This window comes from Vipera ursinii, assembly GCF_947247035.1.
Source record: "Vipera ursinii genome assembly, chromosome: 1".
NCBI classification, from domain to species: Eukaryota; Metazoa; Chordata; class Lepidosauria; order Squamata; family Viperidae; genus Vipera; species Vipera ursinii.
The window spans coordinates 341,284,730-341,304,165 of NC_139512.1; the positions used below are offsets into that span (position 1 = coordinate 341,284,730).

At 39.9% G+C, this 19,436-nt stretch overlaps 1 protein-coding gene across 2 annotated transcripts in view; it reads left to right on the forward strand.

Annotated features, from left to right (window-relative positions):
- Nucleotides 1-19,436, forward strand: part of P2RX1 (purinergic receptor P2X 1) — a 37,594-nt gene that overhangs the window by 17,006 nt on the left and 1,152 nt on the right. The window contains exons 3-12 of one of the 2 annotated variants that reach the window (XR_014494467.1): nucleotides 1,768-1,839; nucleotides 3,861-3,930; nucleotides 6,795-6,891; nucleotides 7,029-7,109; nucleotides 8,051-8,192; nucleotides 12,783-12,913; nucleotides 15,174-15,264; nucleotides 15,706-15,771; nucleotides 16,753-17,185; nucleotides 17,685-17,787. Coding sequence is in view for 1 of the 2 variants with exons in the window: in XM_083379872.1 (XP_083235998.1) it covers nucleotides 1,768-1,839; nucleotides 3,861-3,930; nucleotides 6,795-6,891; nucleotides 7,029-7,109; nucleotides 8,051-8,192; nucleotides 12,783-12,913; nucleotides 15,174-15,264; nucleotides 15,706-15,771; nucleotides 17,685-17,786; nucleotides 19,352-19,408 (909 nt within the window). In the remaining variant the exon portion in view is untranslated. Of the gene's footprint in view, nucleotides 1-1,767; nucleotides 1,840-3,860; nucleotides 3,931-6,794; nucleotides 6,892-7,028; nucleotides 7,110-8,050; nucleotides 8,193-12,782; nucleotides 12,914-15,173; nucleotides 15,265-15,705; nucleotides 15,772-16,752; nucleotides 17,186-17,684; nucleotides 17,788-19,351; nucleotides 19,413-19,436 lie in introns of those variants that run through there. The other variant, XM_083379872.1, reaches the window with a different exon arrangement.

A 19,436-nucleotide genomic window follows, 5' to 3' on the forward strand; every position in this document is an offset into this window, starting at 1 on the left:
GATTCCTAATGGCTCTGAATCTTCCTGTTTGTGAGGTGGCTCTGGGAAGGGAGGGGGTCATCTTTCTCTCTGGTGGCACATTTACCCTCCTGTGGCACATTTTGGGACGTGCACAAGCATTTCCTATAACGGAGCTGGTACCTTGGCAAACCAAACTACTCCTCTGCACTAGCATTGTGGTCTCCTGGCTACTGCAACATCACATCATCATCATCATCATCATCATCATCATCATCATCATCGTAATAATAATAATAGAAACACCTAGAAAAAATAACAAAATACTGCAATCTGCACATTAAAGTTGAGTGATTGTGGAGGAAGAAATCAATAGTTGTACCAAAAGTACAACTTGCCCTTGGAGCAATACGCAAAGGGTTGCCTAGATACATGGAAATTTTGAACTTATCAGATCTAAATATTCTGACTTTGTAAAAAAAACAACACCTTACTCGGAAGTGCCTTTACTCAGACGTCCCTTTAACAGCTCTTAGGTCCTTGGTTAGGACTTGAACTGTTAAGTGTTTGCCATTCCCAGACTGTGAATCGAATTGAAAATATTATTATTATTATTATTATTATTATTATTATTATTATTATTATTATTATTATCATCATCATCATCATCATCATCATCATCATCATCATTATTCATCATCAGTCAATTGCAAAAGGTGGCTTTACTGGGGACAGCTTCCATCCTGTGACGATATCTGTAACACTGTCAAATATCCAGATCTGCCTCTCCCAAGTCGATAGGTAGACAAATATGCCAAATCCAGTCTGAACATCTGGCTGACTGTGCGATGATTAATAACAACAACAATAATAATAATAGCCCCAGCTTTTTCTTATTTCCTTAGCTTATGAACAGAAGAACATTGAAATGCATCATCTATTGCTTACCTCCACTTAAAAAATCCACTTTTACCTACAGCCATGGTATTTTTCTAATGTTTTTCCATGCGAATATTAATGAGGTCAGATCTTGCTTAAGTTTTCCAAAGTTTTTCAAGATAAGATACCACTTTATAATGCCTTGGTATACTGGAATACTGCATCCACTTTTGGTCATCACAATGTAAAAAAAACGTTGAGACTCTAGAAAGAGTGCAAAGAAGAGCAACAAAGATGATCAGGGGACTGGAGGCTAAAACATATAAGGAACGGCTGCTGGAATTGGGTATGTCTAGTTTAATGAAGAGAAGGACAAGTGGGGACATGATAGCAATATTCAAATATCTCAGGGGCTGCCACAAAGAAAAGGGAGCCAAGCTATTCTCCAAAGCAGCTGAAGGCAGGACAAGAAGCAATGGATGGAAACTAGTCAAGGAGAGAAGCAACCTAGAACTAAGGAAAAACTTCCTGACAGTTAGAACAATTAACCAGTGGAACAACCTGCCTCCAGAAGCTGTGAATGCTCCAACACTGGAAGTTTTAAAGAAGAGACTGGACAGCCATTTGTCTAAAATGGTGTAGGGTTTCCTGCCTGAGCAGGGGGTTGGACTAGATGACCTCCAAGGTACCTTCCAACTCGATGATGATGATGATGATGATGATGTCAATATGGACTGGCTGCTACCTCAAGAGAGTGGGCATAAAAGTATGAACTCCTAGATTTACCTAACTGCATCACTACAGCCAAAGGTCTAATGGTACAAGTCCTGATGTGATTTTTTTTAACTTTCTGTGCTTAGCCAGGAATCAAGAGGCTAATCTGCAACTATTAAATGAGTAATTTCATATTCATTTTATTTTCCTCTGCAGGGAGACAGTTCCTTTGTGGTGATGACTAACTTTATTATCACTCATGGGCAGAAACAGGAAACCTGTCCAGGGGTACGTAGCTTGATATTGTCACTGCATATCTTTTAGTTTATTCGTGTTCTGTAGGATGCCATAGAGAAAACCTCAGAAAAAGAATGTAGTTAGAAAAATTTGTATGAAGCCAGAGAACACAATGTGAGGAAGAGAGTGGAGGTTGCCCTGCCTTGACTTTCTGTAGCATAAAAAAGATGAAAGGAAACATTATCAGGTTTTTAAGATGCTATTATTGTAGCCTAAATCCTTATAGCAGAGTTTCAGTATGCCTTGCACAGTCTGTTTTCTGATTTAGTTTACCTCAAAGCGTTGACATCCATCTTGAAAGCCTGACATTTCCCCTTCTCCCTCTCTTGCATCAATGAAAGTCAAACATATTAAGTTTGTCCTTACCCTATCTGCTCTCCCCAGATTTAATTCAAAGCTTGCTAATGATATTTGCATTATTTCTCCAAGGTCATCACTGCAATTTTATACTGCACATTCTCACTGGGGAAATGATAGCAAAATTCCTAAAATACATCTGAAAATTGCACCTAAAATACACCTGAGAATTGCAGATGCAAAATATCTGAGGATGTACCATAGTGGGGAAAGCTGGTAAACAATCAAAATTGTCTGAGGAACACCCCTTCACCAAACAGCACCATCTTGTATATAAGGTGGAAGTAACAAGAACCTCAGATTGACTTTCATACAAACTGTAGAGTCCCCAAGATTTTCAGGAATGTCTCTCAGTCATTCATACCACACTTACACACACATTTAAATAGGAAGTAGGGGATAATTCCCCCAAAAAATTTTTAATGAAAATTGAGTACGCTTTTGTGCATCCAAAATACTTGGAAAGCAGAAAAAAAACCAAAGGATAGAAGGAAAAATATAATTTGTTGGAAAACAACAGGATTAGTTTACATGAATATCGAACAGAAGGGTTTCACATGTTCTCATAGGACCTACTTGTTTCTATATCTATTTGGATAGTCTCTCACATTCCCAATCTTTTGACATTTGTGGTTAATATCTAGTTAAATATTTGCTGCAGTGAAGGGCAGAAGTAAACTTGTTGTGGGGATTCCCTCCTCTTTTTTAAAGAAAGACCCCCTAACTTGAACGCACTACCATGGCACCTGGAAGAATGCCAATGTGCTCACACAAGCCTCTTTTGATATTCCCTCATACTCCATCATCTCACTCTTTTTCTGAAAACAAAAAGGCTGCAAAACACATTCCCTTCAATATCATTGGTATTTCCCAAAATATATCTAAATGCCACTGACCCTCAACCCCCCACCAACTCCTAATGAGTTTCACAAACTTGCTTAGTAATAATAATGGCAACTACTGTCCAACAGTTTGTTTGAAAGACCCTTCCATAAAAAAGGACAAGGATGATGTAATGGTACGTGGGAAAGAACTTGGAAGACAGGGTAGAGACATTGGCAAGGGAACCTTCAGATAAGAGGCAGCATAGCCTGCAGCTGGATAGTGGGCAAGGCAAGAAGCTCAGAAGAGACCTCCTCAGACAGTAAAAGGGGAGGAGAATTGTACTTTCAGACTTGCAAGATTCTATCAATGCAGCTTTACAATTAAGTAGCATTAGGTCATATGGTTATGATTTTTACCCCGCAAAGTCGACTATAGGGGAACCCCATAGCATCCTGCAAGAAGGGCGACTAAAGAAGAATGCAAGTTGCATTCTTTGTAAATGTTCCCATGGCAGCCATGTTGTGAATGGGCAACCGTCTCCTGAACAGCCATGTTGCAACTGTACACCAACATGCCCACCAACTGAAAAAGGTTCTATAGCTAACCCCTCGCTTAACTATACTAAACACATGGAGTTTTTGTTTATTCAGTAATATATTTTAAAAGTTCAGCTTTCTGTCATTTGCATAACTGAGTCCCTATAGTCACACATTTTTAAAATAGACTGCTAAATGTCACGTTACTGGGCAATGAGGTCTAGCAAGACTGTTAAGAGGGCTTGCAGTCACTCTCTCCTTATTGAACTGCTTCCATTTTTCTCCTCTTTGCAGCATCCTGAGAGTGAGAAGTGTAACAATGACAGTAACTGTAATAAAGGACAGTTTCTTCGCCGAGGTCAAGGTGAGAAAGAAAACTAGTTTAAGCTCTAGATACACAGCAAACTTACCGGTAATCAGGTCAAATATAGCCCAATGATTTTCTCATGGTGTCTTATCTGAGAACAGGTAGTCCTCGACTTACAAGAATTCATTTAGTGACCAAAGTTACAAGGGCACTGAAAAACATGACTTATGACTGTTTTTCACACTTATGACCATTGCAGCACTCCTATAGTCACGTAATGAAGATTCAGATACTTGGCAACTGACTCGTATTTACCGCAGTGTCCCGGGGTCATGTGATCCCCTCTTGTGACCTTCTGACCAGCAAAGTCAATGAGGGAGCTAGATCCACTTAACAACCATGTTATTAACTTAACTGCTGCGCTGATTTACTTAACAATTGCGGGAAGAAAGGTTCGTAAAATGGGGCAAAACTCATTTAACAAATGTCTCACTCGGCAACAGAAATTTTGGTCTCAATTGTAGTTGTTATTTGAAGGCTATCTTTTGCATCACACACTAAAAGCTTGGTTAGTGTTAACCTTGATTTGATTGTTTTTATGATTTAATGTGTCCTATGAACTCATATGATAGTATTAGTTTATAATTCAATGTATTGTGTGAACGCAAACAATGCCATTATATTGTATATGTTCGATAAAGAAAGTTACTTCCTTGTTTATGTTATTTGTCATGTGAGTTATTAGATATACTTTAAAAAAAAGTTTAAAAGAATTTTCCTGGAATGTTTATAGTCCAATATCCTGTTTTCCATAATGACTGATGGGAAACCCACATACAGCTATAAATTAAGTATGAACTGACATGAGATTTTTTTTTTTAATTTCTCATTTTTGAAAACATGCTTGTTTGGGTTCTTTCACTGTTTCATTTTGTGAATTTTATTTATTTATTTTATTTTATTTCCATTTATATTTATTTATTTATTTATTTTAATTCCATTTATATCCCGCCCTTCTCCGAAGACTCAGGGCGGCTTACAAGCTCCCGCCCTTCTCCGAAGACTCAGGGCGGCTTACAAGCTTAGTAGTAGAATAAAGTTTTAAGATTAGATTTGTAGACAAAGTTTTGCCATTTCCTTAATGGAACATATTTTTCATGAGGATATGCATGTTATATGTATTCCGTAATACTATTTTTTAAATTGTTGACACACTGCATTGCCAAATAGAGAGAACCATGAAGTTTGAACATACCTAAGCTTCCCATTTGAATATTGGTTCAAAAATCCTAAATTACAGTGCATGTAACATTTAACAGGCGTACAAAAAGAGCAACTAAGAGGAGAAAAATGAGGATAGATACCAATCAGTGGCTGTGTGATGTTGACAAATTGTTTTACAGGAGCTGGGGAGAGGAAGGAAATTGAGGCTAAGGTTTTGAACAGAACCATTTATATTGCAACATTTTGAGGCTCTTCCTCCATTATTGTTTCATTGCTTGTTGCTGTTGATATAAATGCAATAGAGCAGCTTTCTCAATCTTGGCAACTTTAAGCTGTGTGGACTTCAACTCCCAGAATTCCCCAGCCAGCATGTCCACATAGCTTAAAATTGACATGGTTGAAAAACACTGGTAAGAAAAGTTAACAATACAGGTAGTCCTCGATTTACAACACAAGTCTCCGAAAAAGAGACTTATGGCAGGGGTGTCAAACTGCCAGCTGGTGGGTCAGATGCGTCATGCCGAAACTGCGCCCATCTCATTGCTGGCAATGGAAAAAAAGTCACAATATGTTGTGACACGTCATGTGACGTTGCGAGTTTGACACCCGTGACCTATGGTATGGATTCAAAGTTCAAACATCTGCCCTTATCTGCATCACAGTCGCATGAGTGGATTTTGGGTATTCAGCAACCAGTCTGTATTTATAGTTATTTGCAGTTCCCCGTGGTCACATGGCCACAATTTACATTTCTGCTAGAAACCGGTATTTACTTCCTGTTTGCAGCAAAACCACCCCATTGCAAATAATGGTTTCACAACAACCATGGTTTTTTTTCTGAACGACCCTGGCATTTGCTTTACCACTGCCACAAAAATTGAGTCCCATAAAATTGAGCCTTATTACCATCACAACTTACAATCGTAATGGCGGAGCTCTGCTATGGTTGTAACTTGAGAACTACCTGTATAAGAATATAATTATGTGGACACATACAGAGAGCATTTAGTCTAAGGCTAAGTGTACCTAAATCCTTTATCATTTCCTGACGGAATCTGATTTCCAGACCCTTCACCGTCCTAGCAGCCATCTTCTAAATTTACTCCAGTTTATTACTCTTGTGTAGCCAGTTCTTTGCAGGCATTGAGCGAGATGGAAGGTTCAAAACAGCAACATGCTTTATTGAAGGTCAGAACAGAACAGAGGCAACAAGGAAGCTGCTGCACAGCTATTTATATGGTTGGCCGATAGGCGGCGACCAACAGGTTTGAAGCATGAGTTTCCCACCCAAAGACCTACTTAACCGGTTGGAGCCAACCAGTCTGGGCCAGCTAGCAAACGTTACAAAATACACAACTAGTACTTAGCAATTGAATGCAACCAATTAGAAAGCAGTGCAACAAGAGCAAACACAACATGTACAAAAGGCTAATACATTACAATTACTATAATTTTAGTTTGGAATGCTGGTCCTGAGAATCGGACACATCATCCCAGATGGAGAAAGTAGAGAAGAATTATTACACCCTGAACTACAAAATTGTTAGCTTTGATTGTGTTATGTTGCATCATGAGTTTAAGAAGCAATAACACAGAGAGAGGAGTAATACAGGGTGGTCTTTGGTTCAAAGGCTCTGTTTGGTTCATGATGGTATCTAGGGTGATGTTCATTCACATTTTGACTATACTTTCCTCAGGAATCATGACTGGGAAGTGTGTGAATTTTAGCCGTACACAGAAGTCCTGTGAGATATTTGGCTGGTGCCCTGTTGAAATTGATGACAACATTCCCAAGTAAGAAATGTGGGGGTGGGAACGGGGGTTTCTGTTCATAATGATGCTAAATCTCAGGAAGGAAGAGTTAGTCTTCTTATGGACTCCAGTATTTCCATGTATTTTCACACCTACACATCAATGTTTATCTCTTACAGTCCACCGTTGCTTCTGGAAGCTGGAAGGTTTACCTTGTTTATAAAAAACAGCATTACTTTCCCCAGGTTTGGAGTTTCCAGGTAAGTCAAGGATTCTTGTGACCATAAGCTACAGCCCTTCTGTGAGGGTGGATTTTATTATATTTGGTGATTTATCCCTCCATCCATTCAAAACATTTACAGGTGTCCTTTATTTATTTATTGTATTTTGATTCTGTCCATCTCACTTGGATGACTCTGGGTGGTTTACAAATAGAACCATAAGATCATATAAAAGCCATAGTTAAAACAAAGTAAAAAAATGGAATTAAAACAAAATTAAAAAGAACAAATGAGAAAGGCAGAGTGCTGTCAACCTACCATTTACCTCCAGGATTGATTAAGCAGACTTTTAGAGTATCGTATATCTTTTAAAATTTGTCTTATTGAAGAATTGAGATGGCTTAATTCTCAGCTGTTGGGATGCAATGGCTCAGTGGGTTAGGATGCTGAGCTTGTCGATCAGAAAGTCGGCAGTTTGGCGGGGCGAATCCCGAGTGCCGCGTAGCAGCGTGAGCGCCTGTTACTCGTCCCAGCTTCTGCCAACCTAGCAGTTCGAAAGCACGTAAAAATGCAAGTAGAAAAATAGGGACCACTACGGTGGGAAGGTAACAGCGTTCCGTGTGCCTTTGGTGTCTAGTCATGCCGGCCACATGACCACGGAGACATCCTCGGAGAAGCGCTGGCTCTTCGGCTTTGAAACGGAGATGAGCACCGGCCCCTAGAGTCGGAAATGACTAGCACGCATGTGTGGGGGAACCTTTACCTTTACCTTTAATTCTCGGCTAGAAATATTGCTATATCGCCACCTTATGATATTTTTAATACACCTATTATTATAATCATTATTCAGATGTTTATATTTTCCCTATCTGGTTCATACTGAGATGCTTAAGAGATGTAACATAATTTGAAAGTAGTTATACCGTGAGTTAAGAACAAAGAAACAAGTTGAGACAATGGTTTGCTTTCCTCTAATACAGACGCAATCTTGTTGAGCAAGTTACTGAACGCTATCTGAAGAAATGTGTTTATCACAAAGACAAGGATCCACTGTGCCCTGTGTTTAAACTTGGATATATAGTGGAAGAATCTGGACAGAATTTTTCTCAACTTGCTTTTAAGGTGAGGCTGTTCTGAATGGTCAGAGGCACAAAAAGTTGACAGACCATAGGCCGAGCCACAGGATCCAATACAAGCCACAATGATGTCACATGCTTGGCATGAATTATATTATTAAAATGGCATAAATTATATTATTTGCACAATGACATAATGTACATGACATCACTTTCTTCTTTGCAACCCTCTCTGCTGCAGAAGCAATCTGATTTGCGTAACTTTCCTCCATCATACCTTGATGTGCTTTTTCAAGAGGCAACTGAACTTACTTTGCTTTTCCTTGAAGACGTTTTGCTTCTCATCCAAGAAGCTTCTTCAGTTCACTAAAGAAGCTTTTTGGAAGAGAAGCAAAACATCTTCAAGGAAAAACAAAGTCCAGTTTCTTCTTGAAAAAGCACCTTTGGGACAGCCATGACCTGGATGACTAAGAATCTTCATAGACATATACCCTTTGTGATTCACAAGACAGTTTGTCACCCATAAAAGAAAAGGAATTTCAGGGGCAAAAAACTATGATAGAAGGTTCTGTGTTTACTTAAAAGCAAAAGGCCTTAAAGCTTAGTGTCATCCTTAGCTGGTCCAATGTAAAAGTATTGTTGCCCTCTTTACACAGCAAGAAGCAGCAATTTTGCTTCACCAGTCAGTGTCACATCCTTGTGACCTCCATAGAGTTTGAACAATCTGGCATGTAATGGCCATTTTAGGCTGCTCCTCTCCACTTTGGCTCCTCAGTGGTATAAGATTTAGCCTCTAGACCAGGGTCCCCAACCCCTGGTCCATGGAACAGTACCGGGCTGCGGCATGCCAGCAACTGATCCGCACAAACAAGCAAAGCCCCATCCATGGGATGCAGGCAGCACACAAAACCATGCCCCCTCCTGTCCATGGAAAAACCTCTCTCCACGTAACCGGTCCCTGGTGCCCAAAAGGTTGGGGACCTCTGCTCTAGACCCCTTATCATCTTTGTTGCTCTTTTCTGCACACTTTCCAGGGTCTCAACATCTTTTTTTTGCAACATGGGGACCAAAACTGGACACTTGCTGCTTCATTACACAGTTTTCTCTATACCTATCAGCCATTGTTCAGGTTGTTTTTGAATATAGGTTTAGTATTCTTCCAGCATAGTGCTAAACTACCAAAAAACTGCCAAAGTACCATGATAATCAGTTTTGTTTTGGTGTGATGTCTCAAAGATCTAGAATGACAGAGTAGCATTAAACCCTTATACCATTAAACTTATATATAAAAAACACCTATGCCACATCAGAATACGTTTTGACAGATGGTTAAATTTGCTATTTATCAAAACTCCCTTCCTATGAAGCTGTAGGCCCTTCTCGGAAAATGATTGGATATTTTTCCACTGTTTGGTTAATTCATGGGCCAACAAATCTAGGGGAATCCACCAATCTCTCTCTAAATGGTCTCCGTGCAATGAAAATAAGATACTTGTTAGTATCATGCCAATGGCAGGACAAGGATCAGCAGAAGGGGCATCAAATTTTATACCACAGCAAAATGCAAACAGCACTTTAACTCAAGTGTGAGGAACCATTCTAAGCTCTCCTTCTGTCCCCATAAATCTTCCTACAATCTTTAGGCACCCAGCTTAGGTGTCAAGCAGTATTTTTTCAGCACCTCATTTCAGAAAGTCAGAGGCCATCTCTATATCCTGTGCTGACAAATGCCACAGGTTAACACAGTGTCATGTGAAAATATCTCTCCCGCCCTCCAGGTTGAATTTCCCACTCTCTAGCTTTTATTGCTAGCTTTTATTATGAGAGCATGAGAAAACATCTATTCACTTTTGCAACATCATTTATTTGTAGACTTAAATGATGTCCATTTTAGTCTATGATTCTTGCATACCACTTTGCCTTTACATTCCTTCTAATATATGTAGCCACGCCATTGCTGCTGAGGTAAGTGGCCCCAACAGGTTGTAGCCATGAATTTTGCTTCTTCTGAGTTGCTGTTCTTTGTTTTCTGTGTGCTTTTCTTGAAAAATGGCCATGTCTATATTACTTTCCAATAAATATTTGGAAATATATTGGATCCTGGCTCTGCTGAGCCCTTCAACATTGATTTGGCACATTCAAATAATATTCCTGATCTCTCTTGCCATTTGGGCCTGAAAAGATCTAGAAAATGGCCTAGACATTGGTATTTGAACATAGATCTTTGTAACATTTATATTTTATTGTGGTTTACTAATCTAGGTGAAATGTTGATATAAATTCCTAGTCTATGTATGATATGCCATACACTAAATAAATAACCCTCTTTCCCTTTTTGTGCCCAGCTGGAGTTGTTGTTGTTGTTGTTAGTTGCGAAGTCGTGTCCGACCCATCGCGACCCTATGGACAATGTTCCTCCAGGCCTTCCTGTCCTCTACCATCTTCTGGAGTCCATCTAAGCTCACGCCTACTGCTTCAGTGACTCCATCCAGCCACCTCATTCTCTGTCGTCCCCTTCTTCTATTGCCCTCAATCTTTCCCAGCATTAGGCTCTTCTCCAGTGAGTCCTTCCTTCTCATTAGGTGGCCAAAGTATTTGAGTTTTAGCTTCAGGATCTGGCCTTCTAAAGAGCAGTCAGGGTTGATCTCTTCTAGGACTGACCGGTTTGATCGCCTTGCAGTCCAAGGAACTCGCAGGAGTCTTCTCCAGCACCATAGTTCAAAGGCTTCAATTCTTTGGCGCTCAGCCTTTCTTATGGTCCAGCTTTCACTGCCATACATTGCAACTGGGAAGACCATAGCCTTGACTATACGGATTTTTGTTGACAGGGTGATGTCTCTGCTTTTTAGTGTGCTGTCTAGATTTGCCATGGCTTTCCTCCCAAGGAGCAAGCGTCTTTTAATTTCTTGGCTACAGTCCCCATCTGCAGTGATCTTGGAGCCCAGGAAAATAAAATCTGTCACTACCTCCATTTCTTCCCCATCTATTTGCCAGGAATTGAGAGGGCCAGATGCCATGATCTTGGTTTTCTTAATGTTTAGTTTCAACCCAAGTTTTGCACTCTCCTTCTTCACCCGCAACACCAGGCTCTTTAGTTCTTCTTCACTTTCTGCCATTAGAGTGGTATCATCTGCATATCTTAGGTTGTTGATGTTTCTTCCGGCAATCTTAATTCCAACTTTTGATTCATCTAGCCCTGCCTTTCTCATGATGTGCTCTGCATATAAGTTAAATAGGCAAGGCGACAGTATACAGCCTTGCCGGACTCCTTTCCCAATTTTGAACCAATCAGTGGTTCCGTGTCCAGTTCTCACTGTTGCTTCTTGGCCCGCATATAGATTTCTCAAGAGACAAATAAGATGGTCTGGTATGCCCATCTCTTTAAGGACTTGCCACAGTTTGTTATGATCCACACAATCAAAGGCTTTAGCATAGTCAATGAAGCAGAAGTAGATGTTTTTCTGGAACTCTCTAGCTTTCTCTCAGCTGGAGTACAGAAACATAATAATAATAATAATAATAATAATAATAATAATAATAATAATAATAATAACAACAACAACAACAACAACAACAACAACAATAATAATGTTGAAGGGACCTTGGAGGTCTTCTAGTCCAACCCCCTGCTCAGGCTGGAAACTCTATACCAGTGATGGCGAACCTTTTAAGGACCGAGTGCCCAAACTGCAACCCAAAACGCATCATCAGGTGCCAGGTGGGCCTGGCCCATTGGGTGGGTGTGGCTGTGGTGGTAACGGCAGGGACTAAAATGTTCAATGAATTCCAACTTTGTGAGATTTTTTTTCCGCGGGAGAAGTTGAAATTGATTGATTGAACCTTTTTTTTTGCATATGGAAGCGGAGGCCTAAATCGAAAAGGTTTTATAAAACCCAGCTGAAGGCCTAGGACTGGGGCGACGGTGTGTGTGCCCACAGAGAGGGCTCTACGTGCCACCTGTGGCATGCATGCCATAGGTTCGCCACCACGGACCTATGCCATCTCAGATCAATGGCTATCCAGTCTCTTCTTAAAAACCTCCAGTGTTGGAGCACCCACCGCTATTGGAGACAGATTGTTCCACTGGTTAATTGTTCTGTCAGGAAATTTCTCCTTAGTTCTAGGTTGCTTCTCTCGTTGGTTAGTTTCCATGGAGAGAAGCAGGGCTTTTTTTGTCATAGAACGCCCAGAACGGAGTTCCAGCACCTTTTTTTGGACTGAACTTTGTAGGTTGGCAAGGCGGATTGTATGATGTGTGTGAGTTCCAGCACCTTTTTTTTTTTTAACAAAAAAAGCACTGGAGAGAAGAAACCTAGAAACAACTCTTGGTACAGCTGAAAACGAAGTGGGATTATATTTGATTAGTATTTGGAACAGATTACCAGAAAATAACAGGGCTTAAACCTGGATTGAGAAGTTGAAAGAAATGTTCTGAAAGTTGCCAAGAAAAATTCATGGACAAATCCAGGACGTCATCAGGAATTGAGGAATTAAGGAAATGAGTTCGCCCTAAATGAAATTTCAACTTCACCTTCTATTATGTGCCTTTTTCTTTAAATAGCCTTAAATATTCTAATCAATTTATGAACAAAACCTACTGTGATATTTTTAAAAAGTGCTGCTTCTGTTTGGACAGGGAGGCACTGTTGGAATCACCATAAACTGGGACTGTGACCTTGATTGGCCTCAGAAATACTGTGTACCTGTTTACAGATTCCATAGGCTTTACAATGAAGACAGTAACGTCTCGCCAGGCTATAATTTCAGGTATGGATTGACTTTTGTGGTTGTTTCATTTAGTGCCCCACATTTCAGCTGCTATGTAAACCAGTCTGGGCCCTATGCAACTCAGGAGAACAAACAAGGAAAGAAACATCAGGGAATCAAAGTCAAAAGTCAGGAGCCAGTAAGCCCAATGGAAATTTAGGATTAACCTGAAAGCTTTGCTAGTTCAGCATACGAACTGAGTACTTAAGAGCATAAGGACATGTTATTGTCTAGAAAACCCAAACTAGTAACATGGAGAAACAGCACACAAAGCAATGGATTGTTGAGATAAGGTATGATCTCTGTTTACAGTCTCTGGATGTTTGCTTTAAAAAATAAGTCATTGTAATGAATGTCAGTTTATATTCCCCATAGGAATAGGTAGGTTTTCAAGTGGAAATTCTGTTCCAGCTCAATAATTATAGTAGACCAGCACCATCTTGTGGATTGCTGAGAACACTGCATGCATGTTTGGTTACATTGGGTTTCATACAGAAAAGTGGTTCTCAATATGTGGGTCTAGGGATCCTTAAAACCCTTTCAGGATCCTGCAGAATTAAATAATGTTTTAAAATGACTCTGTTTAAATTAGTAATGCCATAAATATTAATAGATACAACCCAGACAACCACAGCTTTTTAGGGTCCTCTATCATTTTTAAGGGACGCTTTGGCTCAGTGGGTTAGGACGCTGAGCTTGTCGATCAGAACGTCGGCAGTTTGGCGGGTCGAATCCCGAGTGCCGCGTAACAGAGTGAGCGCCTGTTACTCGTCCCAGCTTCTGCCAACCTAGCAGTTTGAAAGCACGTAAAAATGCAAGTAGAAAAATAGGGACCACGACGGAGGGAAGGTAACAGCGTTCCATGCGCCTTTGGCGTCTAGCCATGCCGGCCACATGACCACGGAGACGTCCTCGGACAAGCGCTGGCTCTTCGGCTTTGAAATGGAGATGAGCACTGGCCCCTAGAGTTGGAAACGACTAGCACGCATGCGCGGGGGAACCTTTACCTTTACCTATCATTTTTAAAAATGTAAAGGGGTTCTGAGACTGAAACGTTTGAGAATCGCTGAGATAGAATTTTTTTTGTTAATACATTTTGCTTTTGATTATATCTTGTGAGATTGTTCTAGTCTCCAACTCCACTCCACAAAAAAATGATTGGGGTGGTTAAAGGGCAATCTTCCCACTACAGTAATATTGACAACTAAACAATCCATGATCTATTGGATCATCGTTTCAGAGACATTTCCCTACCTAAATAGAGAAACTGAATGACCAAGGGCAAAAAGAAAGCATTGGGAGCAGAAATTTCAAACTTTCTATTGGTTTGACTGTGGTTGACCACTCTCTGGCAGCCAATGGTGGCACTGGTCTACCCAGGCTCCAGAGGGGTAGGCCAGGATCACTAGTGGCTAAAAGAGGAGACCCTAGACCTAATCCTAATGTTCAGTCAGCACTTAATGCAAGAATTGAACAATTCCCACCAAGTATCTATTTTCTGTGAGTCTGTGATTTTTATCATTTGGTTCAATGTCTTCATAGTTACCCTTGTGATATGTAGCCTATAAAACTGTAATCTATTGCTTTGTGTCATCATCTGTTGCATACATGGTCCAATAATTCACGACCAGGTGTCAATATTTAAGAAATTGTAATATTTATTTTATTTATTTTATTTTTATTACATTTATATCCTGCCCTTCTCCGAAGACTCAGGGCAGCTTACAAGCTTAGCAGTATACAAGTTGAGATTTCAAAACCCCGAAGTATTAAAAAAAACATTTACCTTTAAAAGAGGAAGGGGGAAACTTGAAGCACAGGCAAATCCTGGGAACTTGACCAAAATTGGTCAAAAGAATCCAGGTGATAAAGGTTCCAGACTACAAACTGTGGAATCCAAAGTATTGGCTTTGGGCCTAAGGTGTTTAGGAGCAGTTTATAAGAATGATTATGTCCAAATGAGCCTGGCCATTCTTTTGAAGATCAGCACTACATTCTGATCCATAGCTGATCTTTATACTTAGCAATACAGGCATTGCCTTTTTGCATAAGCTCTATGCACATAGAACACTCTCTCAAGGGTTGTAAGAAGGTCTACTTTTTTAAAAAAATGTATTTATTGTATCTTTTAGTACCTGCTTTGATTAAATGTTGCCTAGAAAGACAGCTTACAAATATTTTAAATTTATCAGTGCATCATTGATAATAACAGTCCTTCCTTCCAGCCAATCTCTTGCTTTCTCTGCTTTATTTTTGAAAGGTATGCCAGATATTACAGAGAAAATGGGAGAGACATGAGGATTCTGTACAAGGTGTTTGGCATCCGATTTGATATTTTGGTGAACGGGAAGGTAGTGCTTGTTTTTATAAAATGATTCTTTCTATTGTCTCTGTCCCCTGGCTTATCTCTAATACTGTCCTTCTCACAAACAGGCATTATGTTGGCTTGTAATCTCAGATTACTTTATCTACATATCACGAACTGTGTCAGGTCTTTATCCAACCTATACAGACAGCTAAGCAGGCTACCTTTCCTCAAAGCCCACAGTGGTATAAATAATTCCTCTCTGTCCTCTTTTATCATGACAACAAACTCAGACAGTGATTGACTCTAAGTCACTCTTTAGTTTATTACTAGAGGAATAGCTAGGCTAATTGCTACTTTTGGTGCTTAATTAGTCAACCAAAGCTCACTTGAGGTCTCTAATTGGTAACAGCCCTAATAATAGCTACTGTATTCACATCTTCTTTTCCCAACATCTTTGAACTTTCTTTTTCCTCTCTTTATCCAGGCAGGAAAATTTGATATTATTCCAACAATGACTACTATAGGTTCTGGGATTGGTATCTTTGGAGTGGTAAGTGCCTGTACTTTGTCTGTATCTGTATTTTGCTGAGATCTTAAGATTCTACTAACAGTTCATAAGATCCCTAAAACCTTTGCAACTCTCACAGAAGTCCCTTTTTAGAAACTTCAGCATGCAGCATTCTTGACAGTTATGTATATGTCTAAGTTTGCCCATATAAGTACTGTATGCTACTATGGAAACTGCATGGCCTGGTGGTTAACCCTATGTAGTTTTAAAGAGACTAGCACAGCTTTAAAATCTAGGTATCTCCAAGATGGCCTGCTCTGAGTAGAATCTGCCCATCTGGTGAAATGTCATAGTATGGGTCCTAGTGTCAAAAGGAGGTCTTTTAGTGATGATGTCTCCCTCCTAGAATAACCTCTCCCTGGATAAGGATTACCCGTCTTTAATAGGTTTTGAAGATACTTGAAAATCTGGTCTTTGGAGGTCCTTTGGAGATAGTATCACATGATCCTTGGTCACTGCAACCATTGTTAAATATGTGCTAGTTACCAAGCATCTGAATTTTATTTTATTTTATTTATTTTTATAACATTTATATCCCGCCCTTCTCCGAAGACTCAGGGTGGCTTACAAGCTTAGCAGTAGCCTTCATTCTATGTATATGCCTGCTTGTTAGGGCTTTCACACACACCCCAAGCGGCATTATTACAAAGTCAGCTTAATTGCCCCCAACAATCTGGGTCCTCATTTTACCTACCTCGGAAGGATGGAAGGCTGAGTCAACCTTGAGCCTGATGGGACTCAAACCTGCACTAATTGCAGGCAGCTGGTGTTACTTAAGGAGGCATTAGCCCACTGCTCCACCAAGGCTCTTCACATGACCATGGGGATGCTACAACGGTCATAAGTGGGAGGACCAGTCATAAATCATTTTTTCAGTGGCAGTGTAACTTCAAATGGTTGCTTAATGAAGTCGAGGAGTACCCGTAGTTTGGCTGCTCCTGTCTAACATGAATTCTCTTCCAGCTTCTAGTGATGGATTCTAAGATCTATTTCTGAAAGACCACGTGATCGTTTCACCACTACCGCCCTTCACTAGAAACCCACACTGATTTGTTTTCTGTACCAACACGCACAGTGGCCACTTACACATTGCCAAAATAAAGCAATACATCAGCAGAAGGAGACACAGCGTGAAGTGTACTCAATTAACTGAAATATGGAAATACAAATTTAAGAAACGTTACTGTAATTTAAAAAGAAGGAAGCATCTCCCTATCATGGAGAAAACTGGCTGAAAGAGCTGTAACTAAACAATCTGCTGCCTAGATACCAACTGATTGTGAATGGGCAAGTGAGGACAAGCAACATTTATTAAGGAAGTCATATTGTCCAACAGAAATCATGCATTTGTGAGCCTTCTGTCTTTGTGGTGGAGGAAAGAGAAAGAAGGAATCAGGTTGGGAAGCAGACTTTAAGAATATTGTGCTTGTAATTGAGGGGAACAGACAAAAAAGGGAAAAAGCAGGCATCTCTTCATTGTTTTTTGTATTCCTAATTTCCTAGTGGTCAGTGGGACAAAGGGAGCCAAGAGTTGGTGTTTTTACAATTTAGATCCAACATTATGTATAATGGCACAGTTGTCAACAAGTCAAGATTCTTATGGAAGGTTTCAAAATTTGATAAATAAACTTGTAGTCACACAACATTTCCAAGGGAGAGAAAGCAAATGATTGAAGTCAGGACAGTAGTTTACAAGATTATTTCTTCTCTAAATTATCGTGGATGCCCATCTTACTTGTATTAAAAAGCAAGGATGATACCTGCCTGCCAACCAGTCATTCTCTATGAGAATGATAGAAAATGGTGTCCAGTTCTACCTCACCATATTTTTCAGACTATTTCAGTACGTTAACTTTATTGGTTTGGAGGTTTTCAATATGTTTTGTTTCTGGCAGGCCTCTGTACTTTGTGATCTGCTTCTGTTAAATTTCCTATCTGACCGGGACTACTACAAGCAGAAGAAGTTCAAATATGTAGAGCGGAATTATATCAATTCTGTGAGTAGACATCAATCTTATTCAGCTATACACTGAAATATTGTCCTTTCCTTATTGAGCAGGACCCCAAGCACACTTTAAAATGGAAATCAGAACTGAGAAGATTCACCTGTCCAGTGACATCCTTTCTCATGTTCTGGATTTCTTCTGCCTAATCAGATTGGCCATGGGATCCTCATGGGAAGAAACTGTTTGTAGAGACTTTCTTTTGTGGGTTAATATGTTTACTGAGTGCCAGTAATTGTTATGATTCTGCTATATTTCCATACATTCTTCTTCTGCCCTGCCCTGGTTTTAACTTTCAGGTTTGATTCCCTATCAATAGCCACATCCTGCGTCTTTGACTCCTTGTAGGAAATTCAGTAGTAAACACAATATCTCTCCAGAAATGCAATTTCAAGAAGAATTCTACCCAAACGTTTTGCCCATGGCAAGGTAGAAATTACTCCTATCAGATAGGAGTAATCAAGTATAGGTAGTCCCTGACTTATGACCATAACTGAGCCCAAAATTTCTGTTGCTAAGAGAGAGAGTTTTGCCCTATTTGACATGTTTTCTTACCACAGTTTCTGAGTGAATCACTGCGATTGATTTAGTAACACAGTTGTTAGGTGATCCATTAAATTTTCATGTCAGAAGGTTGTAAAAGGTGATCACATGATCCGAGAACACTGCAACCATCCTTGGTGGAGCAGTGGGCTAATGCCTCCTTAAGTAACACCAGCTGCCTGCAATTAGTGCAGGTTTGCATCCCACCAGGCTCAAGGTTTGACTCAGCCTTCCATCCTTCCCAGGTAGGTAAAATGAGGACCCAGATTGTTGGGGGCAATTAAGCTGACTTTGTAATAATGCCGCTTGGGGTGTGTGTGAAAGCCCTAATAAGCAGGCATATACACAGAATGAAGGCTACTGCTAAGCTTGTAAGCCGCCCTGAGTCTTCAGAGAAGGGCGGGATATAAATGGAATTAAAATAAAAAATAAATAAATGAATATGAGTCCATGGTCAAGCATACTGTATGAATTTGGATCACGTGACCATGGGGATGCTGCAACGGTCGTAAGGGTGAAAAATGGTCATAAATCACTTCTTTCAAGGCCTTGTAACTTCAAACGGTCACTAAATGAAAGTTCAGGACCACCTGTATACCAGAAGGCAAAATGAAAGACCAATCAAAGCACAGAGCAGTCACCATTGCTCAGGAAGACTATGTTGCTATAGAAGGGCTAATTAGACTAAGAAGCTTTACTGAACTCATCCCTGCCCCAGATTCAATGGTGAGATTTAAGAGTCAAGCCATGTAGACTCTCCCATCTAGGCGTTAATTGGATCCAGACTGGCTTAGCTTCCAACAAATTGGGATATTTGGATAGAAGAATATTCTGTGGGATGAAATCTTTGCATTCAGAAGACAAAGATTCTTGCATTATGCACCTTTCATTCAGACCTAAATCCTGAAGACTTTTTAGCCTTTTGCATCAGTTATATAATGTTAGATAAAGAAATATACCTCCCATTTTATTGAATAACATGTTTATCTTATAATCTTTTAAAACAACATTCTTAGGAAAAAGAAGACATTGACATGAGCAACTCACAAGGGAAAGAAAAGAGTTCTCCATGAAATTGTAAGTGAAAATGAGAAATAATGA